Source organism: Polypterus senegalus, chromosome 6 (genome assembly GCF_016835505.1).
Source record: "Polypterus senegalus isolate Bchr_013 chromosome 6, ASM1683550v1, whole genome shotgun sequence".
In the NCBI taxonomy this organism is placed as follows: domain Eukaryota; kingdom Metazoa; phylum Chordata; class Cladistia; order Polypteriformes; family Polypteridae; genus Polypterus; species Polypterus senegalus.
Window position 1 is genome coordinate 74,735,007 of NC_053159.1, and position 20,230 is coordinate 74,755,236.

The 20,230-nt window shown below is 39.0% G+C and overlaps 1 protein-coding gene across 2 annotated transcripts in view; it reads right to left on the minus strand.

Moving 5' to 3' along the window:
* senp2 (SUMO specific peptidase 2) overlaps window positions 1-20,230 on the minus strand; it is a 90,007-nt gene that overhangs the window by 66,190 nt on the left and 3,587 nt on the right. For both annotated transcript variants that reach the window (XM_039756349.1, XM_039756351.1), the window contains exons 2-4: window positions 12,207-12,262; window positions 11,830-11,912; window positions 8,616-8,697 (exon numbers count right to left, since the gene is read on the minus strand). In XM_039756349.1, the coding sequence (XP_039612283.1) occupies window positions 8,616-8,697; window positions 11,830-11,912; window positions 12,207-12,262 (221 nt within the window). The remainder of the gene's footprint in view (window positions 1-8,615; window positions 8,698-11,829; window positions 11,913-12,206; window positions 12,263-20,230) is intronic.

Sequence of the window (20,230 nt, forward strand, 5' to 3'; positions counted from 1 at the left end):
TTGGTACTAACGACAAAATGTAGACATGAAGTGTATAATGTGTGAAGACTGAAGTCCAAATATCAAATAGACACTTTTACAAAAGGTACAAGTATTAACACAATAAGTGCGCTTTTATTCAAGAATATAGCTGAAGAAAAAGAACCCGCGTTAGGGTGTGACATTGACAGCCCATTGATAAGACTGCTTCGGTGGCGCAATTGTATTAACTGTTGACTGGTAATCAAAACTTCACGGGTTCGAACCCAGACGAGTCCATTTTGACAAGTGAGCTACTCTTATTCTTACTATTTTAGGATAAAAACATACATTTTATTTCAGTCTGTAACAGCCAGTGTAAACTTATGATACTTGGAAAGGTTAGAATTTTTTTATTCAGTTTTATGCTCTCAGTCTCGTTCACACTTGCCCCGATCTGACACTGCGGTTTTCAAATAGACGAGCTATAACAGAGGTGAACATGCCAGTACATGTGTAATTTTTGAGCATGCCCGTGTTGATCAAACACAGGAAGCTCTGCAGTCTACTTGTTGATTTACGCTGTAGGAAGTTAGTAAAAAAATCATGTTAAATAACATTCGATCTGGCTTTTACAGTGGGTACGGAAAGTATTCAGACCCCCTTCAATTTTTCACTCTGTTATATTGCAGCCATTTGCTAAAATTATTTAAATTAATTTTTTTCCTCATTAATGTACACACAGCACCCCATATTGACAGACAAAAAAAAAGAATTTTTGAAATTGCTGCAGATTTATTAAAAAAGAAAAACTGAAATATCACATGGTCCTAAGTATTCAGACCCTTTGCTCAGTATTTAGTAGAAGCACCCTTTTGAGCTAATACAGCCATGAGTCTTCTTGGGAAAGAAAGAAGTTTTTCACACCTGGATTTGGGGGACGTAGCTCACGTCTCAAAATGGACTCGTCCAGGGTCGAACCTGTGAAGTTTTGATTACCAGTGAACAGTTGATACCGTTGTGCCACCGAAGCAGCCGTATAAAAGGGAGTGTCAATGTCGCATCCTAATGTGGGTTTTTTTTTTCTGCAGTTATATTATTGAATTGAAGTGCACTTGTTCCGTTATATTTAGACCTTTTGTGAAAGTGTTTCTTTGATATTTGGAATTCAGGCTTCACACATTATACACGTCATGTCTACATTTTGTTAATTATTACTAAAACATGAAAAACGTTTCTGTTTTAACGATGTGTTTACATAGATCGTTGTAGACATGGAACACACGTCAAATGCAAGTGATCCAAATAACAATATAGTATTTATAAAAGGTGTCACTTTGCTTGACTTCTCACTCAATACAACTCTAAGCAACTGACACACAGGTAAACAGACTTGAGCTGAGAAAACTGTGCGGCGGTGGAGGGATGTGATAGCAGGCTGCTTGCTGCTTATCGACACATTTACAGGACAAAAGGTGCAGATGGAGAGGTGCTAAGTAATTTAAGGTGGGACGGATCTACGAGTTTTTTTCGTAGGCTTTGGTAATTCTAGTGTTAAAAATAAAGTTTAAATGAAGATCAAACCCTGATAAATCCACATACAGTCGATCCCTTGATATACGATCAGCCTGACATGCGAACAACTTGATTTACGACCAAAATTTTTGTTTTGATTTACGACCAACATCTTGCATTACGACCCGAATGCGGTCATGTGTATCCGCTTGTGCGATTGTAAACAAACAGCCGACAGCATTCGTAAGCGTCAGTCGGAGCATAGATACATGCGTTTGTGGACGTAATTTCGGTCAGTGCAGTGATTTATCTATATATATAATTCACTAAGACCATGGCAAGCAAGACACAGAATTGCTAAGGAAGGAAGAGAAGGTAACGAAGGTAAAGAAAGCAATTGTTAAGGGATGTTAGCTAGCAGGCTGGCGCGGCACATGATGATGTCCTCAGGCTGAGTCAGCACCGGCTTGCTTTGGAGTGTATTATTAGAGCAGTTCACATTACAACCAGCTTTGAACTGAGTGCTCCACTACTGTCATTATTAACTTGAGAAACAGCGATCACAATCGAAACGAAGAAGGAAATTGTGCGGAAATATGAGAGTGGTGATCGTGTGACCAATCTCGCTAATATGTACAGCATGTCAAAATCCACCATCTCGACAATTTTAGAAAGAAAAGATTTACATAAGGAGGCTCCTTCTAAACAATAACCAACTTCCTTTTCATTCTCCTCCTCCTCCCTTCCTGCAGCCCAAAGATGTCAAATTAAACGGTGAGTACAGTGTGAATTTGTTGTTTCTGGTAGGCTACGCACATTTTATAACTTTTTGGTTAGTACATTAGAAAAATTATTGGTGTTTTGGTAAATTATGCACATTACTTTTTTTTTTAATTAATTTTATTACAATCCATACAAAGCAATCAAGTTTTTACAAAAAGAAAAATTTAGTTAAGAACAGATCGATCCCCACCCCTGAGAGAGAGAGCAAGCCAAACGGCGTAAAATTTAAGGCTTGTAAACATACCTAAATTAATAAATTCTCTGTGCTTTATGAACTCATTTTAAAATATTACTGATTAGATCCTGCCATGTTTTGAAAAAAGTCTGTACGGATCCTCTAACTGAGTATTTGATTTTTTCCAATTTCAAATAATATAACACATCGGTTTCCCACTGACTTAAAAGAGGAGAGTTTGGGTTCTTCCTGTTTATCAGAATGAGTCTGCGTGCCAAGAGTGTAGTGAATGCAATCACAATTTGTTTGTCTTTCTCCACTTTAAGCCCCTCTGGAAGAACCCCAAACACAGCTGTTAATGGGTTAGGAGGGATTGTGAGTCCAAGGCTGTCTGAGAGGTAATTAAAAATTTTTGTCCAGAATAATGTTATAATTTGGTGCAGGTCCAGAACATGTGACCCAGTGAGGCTGGGGCTTGGTTGCAACGTTCGCAGGTTGGATCATGCCCTGGAAACATTTGGAGAGTTTTAGTCGAGACAGATGTGCTCGATATATAATTTTGAGTTGTATAATTGTATGCTTTGCGCATATGGAGCTCAAATGAATTCTCTGCATTGCTACTTTCCACTCCTTTTCTGTTATATTAATTGAGAGATCTTTTTCCCAGTGTCTTCTTGGATCTTTGAAAGGAAGGGATTGTAAAATGATTTTATATATTGTAGAGATGGAGTCTAATTCCTTGAGATTGAGCAATATTTTTTTCAGCATGGATGAGGGTGCAAGATGAAGAAAATCTGGAAGGTTCTGTTTAACAAAGTTCCTGATTTGAAGATAGTGAAAGAAATGTGTAGCTGGAATGTTAAATTTGGAGTGTAATTGTTCATAGGATACAAAGACGTTGTCTATATAAAGATCTCTAAGCAAGTTAATTCCAAATTTTTTCCAGATATTAAAAACTGCATATGTTTGTGAAGGTTGAAAGAGGTGGTTCTCTTGCAGGGGTGCCACAGATGGAAGCTTCTCCGTCTTAAAATGCTTTCTACATTGGTTCCAGATTTTAAGTGCGTGGAGCACAATTGGGTTATTAGTGTATTGCCGATAACGTGTGTTTATTGGAGCACAGAGCAAGGAATACAAAGAAGTACTGCAGGATTTTACTTCTATTGCGGCCCAAGCCTGTGTATGTTCTTCTATTTGTGTCAAAGTTCTTATCGCCTGTATATCTGCTGCCCAGTAATAAAACTGGAAGTTAGGTAGAGCCATTCCGCCTTCTGCCTTTTGTCTTTGTAGGGTCGCTCTTTTGATGCGTGGATGTTTTGAATTCCAAATAAATGAGGTTATTGTTGAATCTAATTGCTTAAAGAATGATTTATTAATGTATATTGGGATGTTTTGAAATAAAAAAAGGAGCTTAGGAAGAATATTCATCTTAACAGTGTTAATTCTTCCAGCTAGAGTGAGATGAAGAGTTGACCATCTATGCAAGTCTTGTTTAATTTTTTCCATGTAGACGGCGAAATTTTGCCGATATAGAGCTTTATGTTTACTTGTGATGTTTACCCCTAGGTATTTAAACTGTTCTGCAATGATAAAAGGTAGGGTGTCTAATCTAATATTACATGCTTGAGATCTTTTGAAATTCTGTGAGTGCTGCTAAGACTGCAGGCACAGAATTTTCTGGGTCCGAAATATACAGTACCAAATCATCTGCATATAATGAGATTTTCTGTTCCAGTCCTTCTCTGCTAATCCTCTATATCTGATCCGTATTACGACAATGTATTGCCAGTGGTTCAATAGCAATCGCAAACAGCAGCGTTGACAAGGGGCATCCTTGTCTAGTGCCACGTTCTACTTTAAAGTAGTCTAAGCAAATGTTATTGCTGCAAACTGAAGCTTCTGGATTAGTATACAGTAATTTAATCCATGCACAAATGTTTGGGCCAAACCCAAACTTCTCCAATGTAGTAAAAAGGTATTTCCATTTAATCATGTCAAATGCTTTTTCTGCATCAAATGATATTATTTCTGGGGTGTTTGATTTAGTTGGCGAGTATATTACATTAAACAGGCGTTGAAGATTTGAAGATAAGTGTTGGCCCCTAATAAATCCAGTTTGGTCTTGTGATATTACCGAGGGGAGCACTTTCTCCATCCTTCTGGCTATGATTTTAGAGAGTATTTTAATGTCGTTATTCAGAAGTGAAATTGGTCTGTATGATGCACATTATAATAAGTCCTTATTTTGTTTTGGAAAGACAGTGACTAGTGCTTGGCGAAAGGTTTGTGGAAGAAATTGGTTATCTCTGGCTTCTGTAAATGTTGCTAATAGGAGGGGAGCTAGCTGAGTGGAGAATTTCTTGTAAAACTCTGCAGGGTAGCCATCAGGGCCTGCTGCTTTTCCACCTTGGAGTGACTTTATAGCATCTAGTAATTCTGATAACGCCAGAGGTTTATCAAGTTCCTCCACACTAAAAGCGTCTATTTGTGGTATCTGTAATGTATCCAGAAATGCATTAGATTGTGTATTGTCTTCTTTAAACTCAGTAGTATATAGGGATTTATAGTAGTCTCTGAAAGTGTGCATTATATTCTTGTGTTCGATGATTTTATCTCCATTCGTGTTATGCACATTACTTAACCTTTTCATAATAAAAAAGGGTTGTAGAAGTGTTGCTGTGGGAGGTTCGGAACGCATTATGGGTATTTCCATTATTTCTTATGGGAAAAATAGTCTTGAGTTACAACCAGCCCTCGCGAACGAATTGAGTTCATAAGTCAAGGGTCCACTGTATGTTATAGAAAAAAATATTTCACATAACCACCTTTTTCACTTGCCTATATGTTGCCAATAATGAAGAGTCAATCGAAATTCATCATTACTCTATTAGAGTATTTTTCTGATACCATTTATGCTTGTATATTCTCAAACAGTATTGTTACAAATTACAATTGCCAAAGTCTATCCCAGCAGAATCGAAGCTAATTTTATTCTTAATTCTCAGATTTTGACCAGCTTTTTCTGGTGAGGTCTGTTGATATTACAGGGTTGGGAGGACAGACCACTACTTTATACAAAAAAATAGTCTCCAGCTCCTTGCCGAGGATTCCCCTGTTCTCTCCAACCACCTTTTTTAAAAAAAAAAAAAAAAAAAAAGGAAGCCCTCCAGAAAAACTTTGGAAATACAATACCTCTCTGCCTTCAAGACCATGCAAATATAACTCCTCCAACTGACACAAAATGTAATTATTATTATTGTTATGTGGATTTTCCCATGAGATCCTAGTCTATTATGAAACCTTTCAAACTATTATGGGGACTGAGGCCTGCAAAACCACAAAATGAGCCTCCTTTCAGCCACTTGAACCCACAATCTCATTCTTCAGGTCATAGCAAACCTTATACAGACTGAACCACAAGCTTTTTCTTAGTTTCCACATAACCATCCCTCTTCAGAACAGCAGTGCACAAATATATTCATCAGTCTCACAAAATCATCTTCACTGAGTCGCACACAAGCGATTGAGAGATAACTTCAGGGCTAATCTATTGGCAATTCCAACCAGAACCATAGGCTGGGGCTGTCACTCTCTTTTTTCCCTCAGACCTGAAGAACAGTGTAAGGAACTATGACATCACTTCCAAAAGACTGCTCCTACCTAAACACCAGCATCTACCTATTACTGCTGCTGTACAATATGCTGCAAGCCATGCACATTGGAATAACTCTCCCTTTTGCTAGCACATAGTGTTTCTTCCCAGCACCATGTGTTATGCTGCATTTTGAAATCACAGTGTCAGTAAAATACCTTCAACTTTAATAGTTTTGTGTAACTTCTCTCTTTTGTTATAATTAAACTACTATACATTGTTATGGCCCAACAACATATGCGTTGGAATTGTTACAAAAAATGAAATTATTAAAACGGTTATGAAACAGCAAAAGTGCTTCAAGTATTGCTTCAGTTTATGGAGTAGGAAGAACAACAGTGAATGAGGTAAAGCGTGATGCCAACAAAATTGAAAAATGTGTCAAAAATTACTGGCAGTAATGTAATTTTGTATTAATGTTAATGTTCTTCTGTACTGTAATTTTCTTTTTAAATTCTATTATGTTTCATTAATATATTGTGATGTGCAGGCACCTTATGATGCACTCTGTGGGAGCAGAAAGGGCAGAATGCTATGTAAGAGATAGGACTGAGTGAAAGGCTTTTGTACTGTGAGGGTGGACATGCCTCTTAGGAGACAAGGGAGCTAGAAGACAATAAGCAGGAGTGTTTGCAGTATAGAAAAAGACAGAACGTGAATGGCAGAAGATATTTATTGATAGGGAAAGCTTTCTTTTATTGTTTTGGAATGTGCTCTGTAACCCAGATAATGGAGTTGAAGACACGGCACCGTTTGTTACACAACGAAGACTCCAAGTAAAACATTGAAAACTCCTGTACCTCTGAGTTGTATTTGCTTATTACACAAGGTAATTATGTTATATAAAATAATTTTGTTAGTAGTTTTTTTTTGTAAATTAATATGACTATTTGCTAAACTAATCTACTGTGTATCAACTTAAAAGTAACTGTTCTGTTATCTGTGTTTTCTCTTATTCGTCACAGCCTTGGTTCTGACCCCGATGGATAAATAAGGTATTACTGTATTACAACATGATAGATTAGATACTTTATTAATCCCTAAGGAGAAATTCACAAACTTAGCCTGAGATAAAGGATTTAAATGTTTTATTTTTTGAAAAAAACTTTCATTTTTACATACAAAAAAAAAAAAAATTACAAACTAATAATAGGGATCCTTCTTGCCACCCTGTGTTTGGGAACGGGAGAGAAAAAAGAAAAGAAAAAAAAAATGATAGCAGCATGCACTGTGCATACTGATTGGAACAACATCAGTCATTTTTAACAAGTACAATACTTTTTTTCTAAAGATGATATAGTGAATGGAGACAAGCAGCTGAAAATTCTTTTAAAAAAAAGGATATAAAATAAGGTCTTCTAGGAATTTATAAATATTTGTTTTTTCCACAGAGATGTCTGGAGGACTGTGAAAGTTGAATTTCAACAGTGGTTCGGAGTGCACTTAACATGTGATGTAGGTATACTATTGATGGAAACCAGCTACACTGCTTACTAGGTTTGTTCCGAGTCTCTTACACTTCTGAGTGTATGCTTAAAGGCTGAGGTGTCATTTTGGTATTCACTATGATAAAAGTTTGAGCTATTAAGAAAAGGCATTTAAGTGACTTTATTATCTAATGTACCTTGAAGCCTTGGTATAAGAGAAAAACAATTTTTTAAAGTGTGCTTGCTGCTTCTATAGTTATGTTTATGCGAAGTTTCCTGTTGACAGACTGGCTGGACTAAAAAGGAAACATATAGCCACGCAAAAGGCTAAGAACAGAGTGGATGTGTTAGGCCACAATGGAGCAGTGTACTCTTAAAATACCTAAAACGTCATGTACTCCTAAGTTGACAAGACTGTCAGTCAGCCTAGTCCAGTGTTCAGGTCAATTGTGACCATTTAAGGTATCAACGTTCTGCCATGTCCTTTTAACAACTGGATGTAACCAATGATATTAAAGGTTTTCTGACTAGGTAATAAATTCATTAATAATTAGATCACAATTCCAAGGAAGTGTATAAAGCGCAATACCAACTACTTCTTGGTAACACTTGCTAATTAGGTGCTTGTGTTCCTGTCAGAGTTACCTCTTGCAAGACTTAGAAAATAAAGAAACCTGACTGATGCTTTCTTCTGCCTGCATTCATTGTCTCTGTTATACAGGGAGAACAGGATACCCAGATGGGGTGCTGTCGATTTTCTTCTACAGGATCTTAGCAGCTGAAGAGCTCACTGAAATCAGATTCTTATAAATGGATGAAAAAGGGTATGATTAAAAATAATGGAAAATAATTTTTTTATATTCGTGACCAAGAACTGTCTGTCTCTCTACACCCCAATTAAAATGTTCAAATTAGAGCTGTATAAGTGGAATTAAAGAGTTTTCCTTTATCCTCCACATTAATTAAACAAAGCAAATTTACAGATTTTTGAGAACTTTAAGACATGTAACAGGGAAACCACAAAGATGATTGCCCAGAAACTTTACAAAAGACACGGATGTCAAAAGAAACTTCCCCCACTGTTGAAAAGAAAAAATGAAAATACCGGTCTTTAGGTCCATTCTGCCAATCCTGCTTTTTTTGCAGCTGTCACATTCTCTCACTTCAAATATATGTGTCGTTGTAGCCTTCACAAAAAAAAAAAAAAACTTCAGGAAATATATTTCACAAAACATAAAAACAGGTTTAAAACATTCATAAATTAGACATGCTTTAAATCACAAATGCAACCCTATGATCTCCAGTGCCACATACTACATTGTTACACAAGTGCGCATGGGAGGCAGCTAAAGGGCTTGAATAAAGGACAGTTCTGAGACATATCGGGATGTGGCAGAGTGCACTGACTCTTTTTCTCCCTTGCCTGCAGACCATTCACGGGAGATTCCACCTGGTCCTCTTGACGTCACTTCCGGGACCAAGCCAATGGAAGGAGACCTTGCCGGCTCTGGCCCTTGTGTTGTCACGTCCGGGCTCGAACCAATGGCACAAGACCTACAAGAGCCCAACCCCTTTGTCTTCACTTCCCATCTTCCTCTTTAAAAGCCTCCACCTTTTCCCTAATCCCTCAGCTCTGTTTTGGACTCGGATTTGTGCACATTAGTGCTGTATCTATCAAAAGCTACTTTGCAGCCAGGAAACCAGATTATATGGGTGGCTGCCCTAAGCCTTTATATGACTCTGTCTTGTGTTTGTGAAATTGGTGTAGCCGGCAGGATGGAGAAGTCCCAGAAGAGAAGGGGACAGGACCTGCAATGCACCCAGGTGGGAGCGTACAATAGCAGAGTGTTCAGGTGGGGAGGGTGTCCCGTGGTTCGGCGAGACCCGGTGTGGGCTAAACTCCCGGCACACCTAATTAGGCAACCTATCCGATTGAGTGGGATGGGCTCACAGAATTGGGCTAACCTGGCGGGGGGAGGCAAATGGGGCTCATTATGTTCTCTCTGAGGAGAGTGTCCACCCCGCTTTGTCAAACTCAGCCGGAGTATGTCCCAAGACCTAAACCGCCCACACCCAAGGTACAACCCAGAGCTCGTATCAGCGTCCCCGGAGCCGCGGGCACGCACACCACTTGGAGGCAAGGACGAATGCAAGGAGGAGGGCGAGGAGGGGTTGGTGTGCTCTAGCTAATCCATTGTTGCCCGCCGGTTTGTGCTACCGCGACAGTGGTTTAAAAATTAAGACCAGTATAGCCTGTGTCCACGGAGAAATCCGTTGGTACAGCTCCGCCGCTTGTGTCATCAGTTACGGGGGATCGTTACAAAAACTAACTGTGGCCATCCATCCGAGTCCCCCTCACCCAGTGATACTAGGACAAATATTAAAAGCGGTGAGACACATACCACTCCTGGGGCTAACTTGGGCCTAGTTATGGACGGGGATGAGCCGTCTCAAGCTGCCTCCATGCCGTGTAATCAGCCGGCAGAGAGACACAAAGCGGCTGCCCTGAGTGACGTGGCGACTCCCGGACCGTCGCGTGCTGACACGTCATCCACCAGCGCCGCTGTGGAATAGGAGGTAACCACGCCCCTTGAGGTCGACGCCGACCCTCTCTCCCATTTGCGGTTTCAATTAAGAGACACACCGGCTTCATTTAAAAGGGAGCAGTGGAGTGACGATTCCCTGAAGTTTGATAAAAATGCAGTGGTCCTAGTCAATGGCCAGCGCACTAACCAGTCGATGCCACAGGGTCCTCACTTTGTATTGGAAAATGACTCTCTATCGCGTAGCTGAGCATGACGGGCAGGAAAGACGGCTACTGCCAATCCCATGGACCTTCCAGAGGCAGGTCTGTGAGTTAGCACGTGCCCACCTCCTAGGTGGCCATTTGGGAACCGAGAAAACCCTGGAGTGGATCAATCTCTGTTTCTACTGGCCAGGAATCAATGAGGAGGTTCATCGCTTTTGCACTTCTTGCCCAGAGTGTCAATTGCGACAAATTCCTAGGAGGGACCGTTCTCCTCTTCTTCATATTCCCAATTGATATTCCCTTCCACAGAATTGGGATCGATTTAGTTGGACCCCTTGAGCCCTCAGCCCGAGGACACAAGTACATTTTAGTCCTCGTGGATTACACTACCAAATACCCTGAAGCTGTTCCATTACGCTCAGCCACTTCCAAAGCCATGTTTGGGAATTACTAGGGGTCTTTTCGTATGTGGGATTCCTCAAGGAAGTCTTGACGGACCAGGGGACACCTTTTACCTCGGAGACATTCAGGGAGACTGCCAAGTTACTTAAAATAAAGCATTTAAAGACAGCGGTATATCACCCTCAAACCGACGGTTTGGTGGAGAGGTTCAATCAAACTCTCAAACAAATGCTACGTAAGGTGGTCAGCGAGGACGGAAGGAACTGGGATCACCTCCTCCCCCTCATCCTTTTTGCCTATCAAGAAGTCCCTGAAGCCTCCACGAGATTCTCCATTTTTGAATTACCGTATGGGTGACAACCCCGGGGTATATTAGACATCTTAAAAGAAGGATAAGATTGGTAAGATTCGGCCCCTCCTTAAAAAGGCACATGGAAGAGGCTCAAGCAGCACGGGTCCGTTATTACGACCGTGGCACGTCTCTCCAGGAGTTACGCCTGGGAGATCGGGTCATGGTCCTAGTACCTACCTCCCACTCTAAGTTGCTTGCCCATTGGCAAGGTCCCTACGAAGTTAAGGAGAGCAAAGGACTCGTCGACTATTTGGTGAATCAACCCAATCGTTGGCTGAGGGAGCAGGTTTATCATGTAAATCTGCTGAAAGCATGGAAGGACAGGGATCCCAATCCCTCCTCTGGTCAACCCCGCTCACTCTTTGCTCACACGGCTAGCCTTAACTTCGGTGCGGATTTAATTTGGCATGTCATATACATATACATACAATTTATTGGCTGGATTACATTCCAGACTGCCTCCACTAATCCTCAGAATGTTGATAAGGGAAACTCTTGGTTCAACAATCGTATTGTGGCCAGCTATCAAAAAGTACTTGATTAGAAATGTTCATTTTCAAAGGAAGCAGAAAGTTCTGTATCACCACATTGCGTGTGGATGACATACTTACTACTTAATCAAAGCAGTCTGACTATTTAGCCAGGCAGGAAAATATTTATGTCCTGCAGATAACCATCAACAATAACCTGAAGCAGAATTCTCCAGAAATTCTATCTTTTCTTTAAAACACTGGTTTATACCCCATTACACTAAGCAACACACAGAAATGTCATTTTCTTTAGAATACTGAATTCTAGACCATTACACATACAAACCTGAGAATCTGTTTGTGGAGATGGCAAAGATTTGTAAAAACCAAAGACACCAACAGCTCTTTTAACAAAGTCAAAAATAGCATCTAGGAGAAAAAAAATATCAGATAAGAGGTGATTGATTGAATGAATCAGCAGTAAATATAGAGCACTATAATTTATTGTCAGAGGTAGTAGATTGTACCTATGAAAGAGGCAAAATAGAGCTAAATTTTATTTTTATCCAAAAAAAATGCAACTTGTTAAAAATATATTTAATATAACCATGCTTGATTAAACATATTAACAAACCACAAAGAAATCCAAAACTTAGGATTGAATTTTGTATAAAATGGATATGACAGATTTTAAACCTTTTCCAGTCTATATTATCTCAATACCTAGACGAGGTCGTTTGCTCTCAATCCACTCTTCATCATCACTAGATGTCTGAATGCTGAAGATAAAAAGAAAAGAGGATTGTAAGTTTGACTTTAAAAAAGCCTTGTAGCACCATGAAATACACACACTAAAGAGAGAGAGGCAAAAAAAAAAAAAAAAAAAACTTTAAAACAAGCCTGAGATGTTATGTGAGCATTACTAGTTGTTACTCATAAACAATGCTGGGCGGTATGACCACAATTCTATATCATGGAATTTTTCAAAATTATACCGGTTTCATGGTATTCGATAGTATTTGTTTTGCATGCACGAGTGGATGTTAACCACATTTTCCACTACAATTACTGCAGTAGACTGGCCAAGAATAACCTATTCCACTGTCATGAGAACTGTAGACTGTACAAAAAAAGATTTTAATGTGCACACAAGTATTAATACAGGTTCGCATGGCCTCATAAAGTGATAGTTTTCAAGGGGGTGGCACTAATGAAGAGAAGTAATCACACTCCATGACAGTTGCAGTCAAAATATAGAACCTTTTTATTGAAAACATTTTGCAAACAACTTAGACTATAATTTTGACAACATATTTTCAACCATTCAAAGAGGCAGTTAGACTTAGTAAAATATCCAGGGGTGTTTGTCAAAAGTTGTATTGCACTGAACAGGTCTTTTTTTTGTAAGCTAACTACACTTCCTGTTATTGTTAACAATCTCTGTCCATTGACACATTAGCTATATGGATTGTAATGTCGTTGGTAATCTCGATTCGTCGCTTGCTTTTTTTGTCATATCTAGTACCTCTAGCAAACGCGTCTACTACAAGTGACGTCTGACTCAAGTAACCTCTAGCTTTTTAATTTTTACCTGAGGACGTGGAGGGTGCCAATCTTAGTTCCATATATTCATGGTACTTCAAAGCATGTGTGTGGCTGAGGTGGTGCAGCAAATTGCTCGTGATGCCGCCTCTGGTGACAACTTTAGCTCGACAGTATTTGCAGTAAATAGTTGTTTGGTCCACATCTGACCTTTTAAAACCAAAATATCTCCAGACAACATACACAGCTCCCTTTTTCAGCAGTAGTTCTTCTGTGTCATCATGTTCAACTTTATCGTCTGCTAGAACTTCAGTTTTGGAATGTTCTCTGTCCATTTTCACTGCACAATACCTCCACTAACACATGTACTCCGTTGCATGCGTGTTTAGCGGTGTAGCAGTGAAAAAGGTCCTTTCTTAAAACAGTTTTCCACTGCGCCACATTCCGAACATTGTTTAGGTTATTTAAACCAGTATTGCGGTATAAGAAAAATCCATATCATAACAAAAATAAATGGTTTTCAGTATGAAACGGTATACCTCCTAGCACTACTCATACATACATCATTCCTTAAAACAGGTTAATCCAATAGAAACACATAGGGAATCAAACTGTCAGGAATGAGGAAAAACGGTCAACAGTATTTTGCCAGGCCCATAGATTAACTATATTGGGTCGAACTATTAGTTGTTAACACACACTATCACTGTTGATAATTACAGTCCTAAAGTAACTTTGAAAGATTTCTGATTCTAAGTTGTCTATTTATTTACAGTGGTGTGAAAAACTATTTGCCCCCTTCCTGATTTCTTATTCTTTTCCATGTTTGTCACACAAAATGTTTCTGATCATCAAACACATTTAACCATTAGTCAAATATAACACAAGTAAACACAAAATGCAGTTTTTAAATGATGTTTTTTATTATTTAGGGAGAAAAAATCCAAACCTACATGGCCCTGTGTGAAAAAGTAATTGCCCGCTGAACCTAATAACTGGTTGGGCCACCCTTAGCAGCAATAACTGCAATCAAGCGTTTGCGATAACTTGCAATGAGTCTTTTACAGCGCTCTGGAGGAATTTTGTCCCATTCATCTTTGCAGAATTGTTGTAATTCAGCTTTATTTGAGGGTTTTCTAGCATGAACCACCTTTTTAAGGTCATGCCATAGCATCTCAATTGGATTCAGGTCAGGACTTTGACTAGGCCACTCCAAAGTCTTCATTTTGTTTTTCTTCAGCCATTCAGAGGTGGATTTGCTGGTGTGCTTTGGGTCATTGTCCTGTTGCAGCACCCAAGATCACTTCAGCTTGAGTTGTCGAACAGATGGCCAGACATTCTCCTTCAGGATTTTTTGGTAGACAGTAGAATTCATGGTTCCATCTATCACAGCAAGCCTTCCAGGTCCTGAAGCAGCAAAACAACCCCATTCCATCACACTACCACCACCATATTTTACTGTTGGTATGATGTTCTTTTTCTGAAATGCTGTGTTCCTTTTACACCAGATGTAACGGGACATTTGCCTTCCAAAAGTTCAACTTTTGTCTCATCAGTCCACAAGGTATTTTCCCAAAAGTCTTGGCAATCATTGAGATGTTTCTTAGCAAAACTGAGACGAGCCCTAATGTTCTTTTTGCTTAACAGTGGTTTGCGTCTTGGAAATCTGCCATGCAGGCCGTTTTTGCCCAGTCTCTTTCTTGTGGTGGAGTCGTGAACACTGACCTTAATTGAGGCAAGTGAGGCCTGCAGTTCTTTAGACATTGTCCTGGGGTCTTTTGTGACCTCTCTGATGAGTTGTCTCTGCGCTCTTGGGGTAATTTTGGTCGGCCGGCCACTCCTGGGAAGGTTCACCACTGTTCCATGTTTTTGCCATTTGTGGATAATGGCTCTCACTGTGGTTCGCTGGAGTCCCAAAGCTTTAGAAATGGCTTTATAACCTTTACCAGACTGATAGATCTCAATTACTTCTGTTCTCATTTGTTCCTGAATTTCTTTGGATCTTGGCATGATGTCTAGCTTTTGAGGTGCTTTTGGTCTACTTCTCTGTGTCAGGCAGCTCCTATTTAAGTGATTTCTTGATTGAAACAGGTGTGGCAGTAATCAGGCCTGGGGGTGGCTACGGAAATTGAACTCAGGTGTGATACACTACAGTTAGGTTATTTTTTAACAAGGGGGCAATTACTTTTTCACACAGGGCCATGAAGGTTTGGATTTTTTTTCTCCCTAAATAATAAAACCATCATTTAAAACTGCATTTTGTGTTTACTTGTGTTATATTTGACTAATGGTTAAATGTGTTTGATGATCAGAAACATTTTGTGTGACAAACATGCAAAAGAATAAGAAATCAGGAAGGGGGTAAATAGTTTTTCACACCACTGTATCTCAAGGTTCCCTCCTACAGATTAACTATTTTGGGTTTAATTATTAATAGCTGGCACACACTATCACAATTGATACAATTACAGTCAGTAAGGTCTGGTTCTTTTTAACACTAGAATTACCAGAACCTATGAAAAAACTCAAAGATCCGTCAGCGTCTTTTGTCCTTTAAATGTGTTGATAAGCAGCAAACAGCAAGCACCTTGCTATCACATCTCCCCACCCCACACAGTTTTCTCAGCTCATGTCTGTTTACCTGCGTGTCAGTTGCTTAGAGTTGTATAGAGTGAGAAGTCAAGCAAAATAACACCTTTTATAAATACTATATCGTTATTTGGTACACTTGCATTTCATGTGTGTTCTGTGTCTAAAACAATCTATGTAAACACGTTATTAAAACAGAAACGTTTTTCATGTTCTAGTAATAATTGACAAAATGTAGACATGAATTCCAAATATCAAAGAAACACTTTCACATAAAGATGCGCTATAGCTCTGCACTTTGTAGGAAGGAAGTAAATAAATCCAAATAAATAACATCTGGATGGTTTCAAAAAGAAGTCTGACTGCATTCTCGTACCAGTGCTTGCGAACTGAAGTGTCTGCGTGCACTTTTCGTGCCATTACACATGTATTTTTTGAGCATGCCCATGTCGCTCAAACACAAGAAGCTCTGCAGTGTACTTGTGATTTTCTTTTCTCTTCGGTTATAGTCTTGAATAAAAGTGCACTTGTTTTGTCATACTTGTACATCAACATTTTTATGTTACTTACATAAAAGCCAGGTCGAATGTTATTTATTTGGATTTATTTACTTACTTCCTACAGAGTGCAGAGCTATAGCACGTCTTTATGTGAAAACAGCAGTATCAGATGGGTTGGGGGGGTGTTGGATCGTGAACGCAACTGAGAGAATGAAACTGAATAATAAAAAAGAAAAAACAAAGCTAACCTTTACAAGTATCATACATTTACAACAGCTGTTACAGACTGAAATCAAATATATGTTTTTATTCTAAAATAGTAAGAATAAAAGCAGCTGACTTATCAAAACGGAGTCATCGGGGATCAAACCCGTGAAGTTCCGTTTAACAGTCAACAGCTGATACCATTCCGCCACCAAAGCGCTGGTAGCAAAAGCGTGTCAATGTCGCACCCTAATTAATGTGGGTTGTTTTTCTGCTGTTATATTCTTGAATAGAAGCGCACTTGCTCTGTTATATTTGTACCTTTTGTGAAAGGTTTCTTTGATATTTGGACTTCAGGCTTCACAGCTTATACACATGTTGTAAATGTAAGGACAACGGTCCTAGGTGTGTGTGGGAACTGTTAACATTTGAATCTGATGATTGTATATAGCGCAGAACTGACCTGTCTGTATCATTCTGTCCTCTGCATCTCCTAGAATTGAAAAGAGATACCAAAATGCAGCAACATGTGGACACTGGCCAAGATCGGATATACAATTTAAAGAGGTTGTTATTTTCATGGGAATTGTTACATATGCATTATTTTCACTTTTACTTTAAAAACATTTGTAAAAACAATACTTGTCCTTTACTTCCGGCCCCGGGTGTGGTTACATCTCTTTTTTGCAGGACGTATAATGCTGCTCGTGTTGTGAAGGGGTGGCGGCTGAACGCACGCTAAGGAAATGCTGTCGGATAATCTGCTATCTTTCTGCTGCTGGCGAGCTGCCTGTTCTGCTTGTTGTTGTTTTAAGAGCTGGGAGCACATGATGCGTGTCTGCCAAAAGCAATTCAACAACTGCTAGGTTAGATGTCCATGGACTTGTTTTAAATGATGGCTCACTGCCTTGTCTCGTGTGATGTTGTAAAAACAATACTTGTCCTTTATTTCCGGCCCAGGGCGTGGTTAAATCTCTTTCTTGCAGGACGTATAATGCTGATCGCGTTGTTAAGGGGGGCCAGCTGCTGTCGCACTTCCCACTGATCGTTTTTAATCCTGTACAGCCGCTGTCCTTTTTGCAACTTCATGTCTCTGCTGCTCGCATTGTGAAGGGGGTGGGGTGGGTGGGTTAAGGTGGCTGAAGGCACGCAAGGAAAAGTGGTCGGATCATCTGCTGCGAGCTGCGTGTTTTGCTTGTCGCTTTTCATTGTTTTAAGTGCTGGGAGCAATTTAAAGTGTCTCTTGCGGGACTTCAAATTGTCTTCTGAGAAGATAACATCTCATCTCCCTAGTCTGCCTCCCCAAGATTGTTTTTTATAATAGAGAGACATTTTGAAATACAGTTATCCCTCGCTATATCGTGCTTTGACTTTCGCGACTTCACTCCATCACGGATTTTATATGTAAGCATATCTTAAATATACATCACGGATTTTTTGCTGGTTCACGGATTTCTGCGGGCAATGAGTTTTTTAATTTATGGTACATGCTTCCTCAGTTGGTTTGCCCAGTTGATTTCATACAAGGGACGCTATTGGCAGATGGCTGAGAAGCTACCCAATCAGAGCATGTATTACGTATTAAATAAAACTCCTCAATGATATACAAAGGTGCTTCGCATACTTGAAAGCCCGAACAGCCCTATTGATCTTTGTTTGCTTTTCTCTCTCTGTCTCTCTGACATTCTCTGCTCCTGACGGAGGGGGTGTGAGGAGAGGGGTTGTTTGCCCAGAGGATATGGACGCTCCTCTAAAAAATGCTGAAAGACTACTTTCACATTGCTTCCTTCCTTGCGGCTGCTTTATCGCAGTGCTTTGCATACTTAAAAGTCCAGCAGCACTTATTGATTTTTGATTGTTTGCTTTTCTCTCTCTCTTTGACATTTTCTGCTCCTGATGCGCACTCCTTTGAAGAGGAAGATATGTTTGCATTCTTTTAATTGTGAGACGGAACTGTCATCTCTGTCTTGTCATGGAGAACAGTTTAAACTTTTGAAAAAGAGACAAATGCTTGTTTGCAGTGTTTTAAAGTCAAAAGTGTGACAATATAAAAACAACAATATAAACGTATGGTTTTTACTTTGTGGATTTTCACCTTTCACAGGGGGTTCTGGAACGCAACCCCTGCGATCGAGGAGGGATTACTGTATTTTTATTTTTGCTATAGCTGTGAATGCTTAACTCTCTTTTGCCGTTTTCCTTTTTATTTTATAATTGTTCCCTTTTTCTGTGTCTTTTGCACCCTTCATTGTATCCCAATAATGACAAAAAAAAAATCCAGAATAGACACCTGGGCACACAGTACTGAGTGATGAAATGCTGCAAGTACTTCAGCATCAGACCCCCTAATTATTAAATAATGGATTAAATAACTAGAATACCTAAAATTGAAGAATGAAAATATTAACAAGTAAAAACTATATTATTCTCATATAACTACTCAGTAAATTTTGATAAAATTTATGTAATTTCTACATTGACCCCAAAACAAAGAAAATGGGACATAACAGCTCACTTAATTAGACTAGGAGTCCAATTAAAAACTAAAGTTTTAGGAATGAAAACCTGCAGCCCCAATCGGGACAGGTGTATAATTAGACCAAGGGATAAAACCAGACACTCCACCAGGGGCATCTGTAATAGAAATTTTATTCAAATTAAAACAAAAAATATATCAGCAGTTCAGAAAGAACCATGCAGTTTTAAATGCTGTTTATTGAACATTCGCTCTCTTGGCACTAAAGCTGTTTTGGTAAATGATATCATATTAAGTACAAAATCTGATCTGTGTCTTCTTACTGAAACCTGGCTTAGTAAATGTGACACTGTTCCCCTAGCAGAGGCGTCGCCAGATGGATACTCGTTCCTTTATAAGTCTAGGGATTCTGGTCGAGGAGGAGGCCTTGGAATAATTCATTGTAACAAAATGCAAATCACTCCTAAAAATTTAGGCAACTTTACATCCTTTGAGGCATTCATTTTAAATATTAAAACAGATTCCAACACAATTATAGTGCTAGTCTACAGACCACCAGGGCCATATTCATTGTTCATGACTGAATTTAGCAACCTTCTGTCTGATTTGGCTATAAATTATGATCACGTAGTTCTGATGGAGGATTTTAATGTACACATTGATGTGGAAACTGACACTTTTAGCAAATGTTTTACTTATTTGTTAAATTCAGTAGGATTTTGTCAGATTGTCAAAGGTCCAACTCATAATCATAACCATACATTAGATTTAATTATAACTTACAAAGTTGAAATTCAAAATTTAAATATTACTCCATTAAATGTAGTTATTTCCGATCACTTCTTAATTACATTTGATTTAGTTCTGCCCATGCCAACGCACTCAGATTAAAACAAAGACAGTGCGACATCTAGATTGTAATTCTGCTTCAAAATTTATAGATACCTTGAGTAAGTCGAGTGTAATTGTGGAAAACCATTTAGATCAGTTAACATCAAATGTAAACGTGGAAAACAATTTAGATCAGCTAATATCACATTATAATGTGACCTTGAGAGATGCTCTGGACACAGTGGTTCCCCTAAAACAAAAGTGATCAAAGCACATAGAAACTCTCCCTGGTTTAATGAAAATACTCGAGCTCTTAAATTAGAGTGTCGAAAACTGGAGCAGATGGAGAACAACAAAGCTACATGTCTTTCAAATTGCATGGACAGAGAGTGTAATAAATATAAAAAGCCCTCTTTAAAGCTCGCTCAGAATACTATTCTACATTAATAGATAGCAATAATAAAAATCCTAGGGTACTTTTAGAGCAGTGGCTAAATTAACAAATGGAATTCAGATCAACAGTGCAAAATACCAACAGATATTAGCAGTACAGACTTTATGAACTTCTTCAATGAGAAAATTAAAAATATAAGATCCCAGATCTC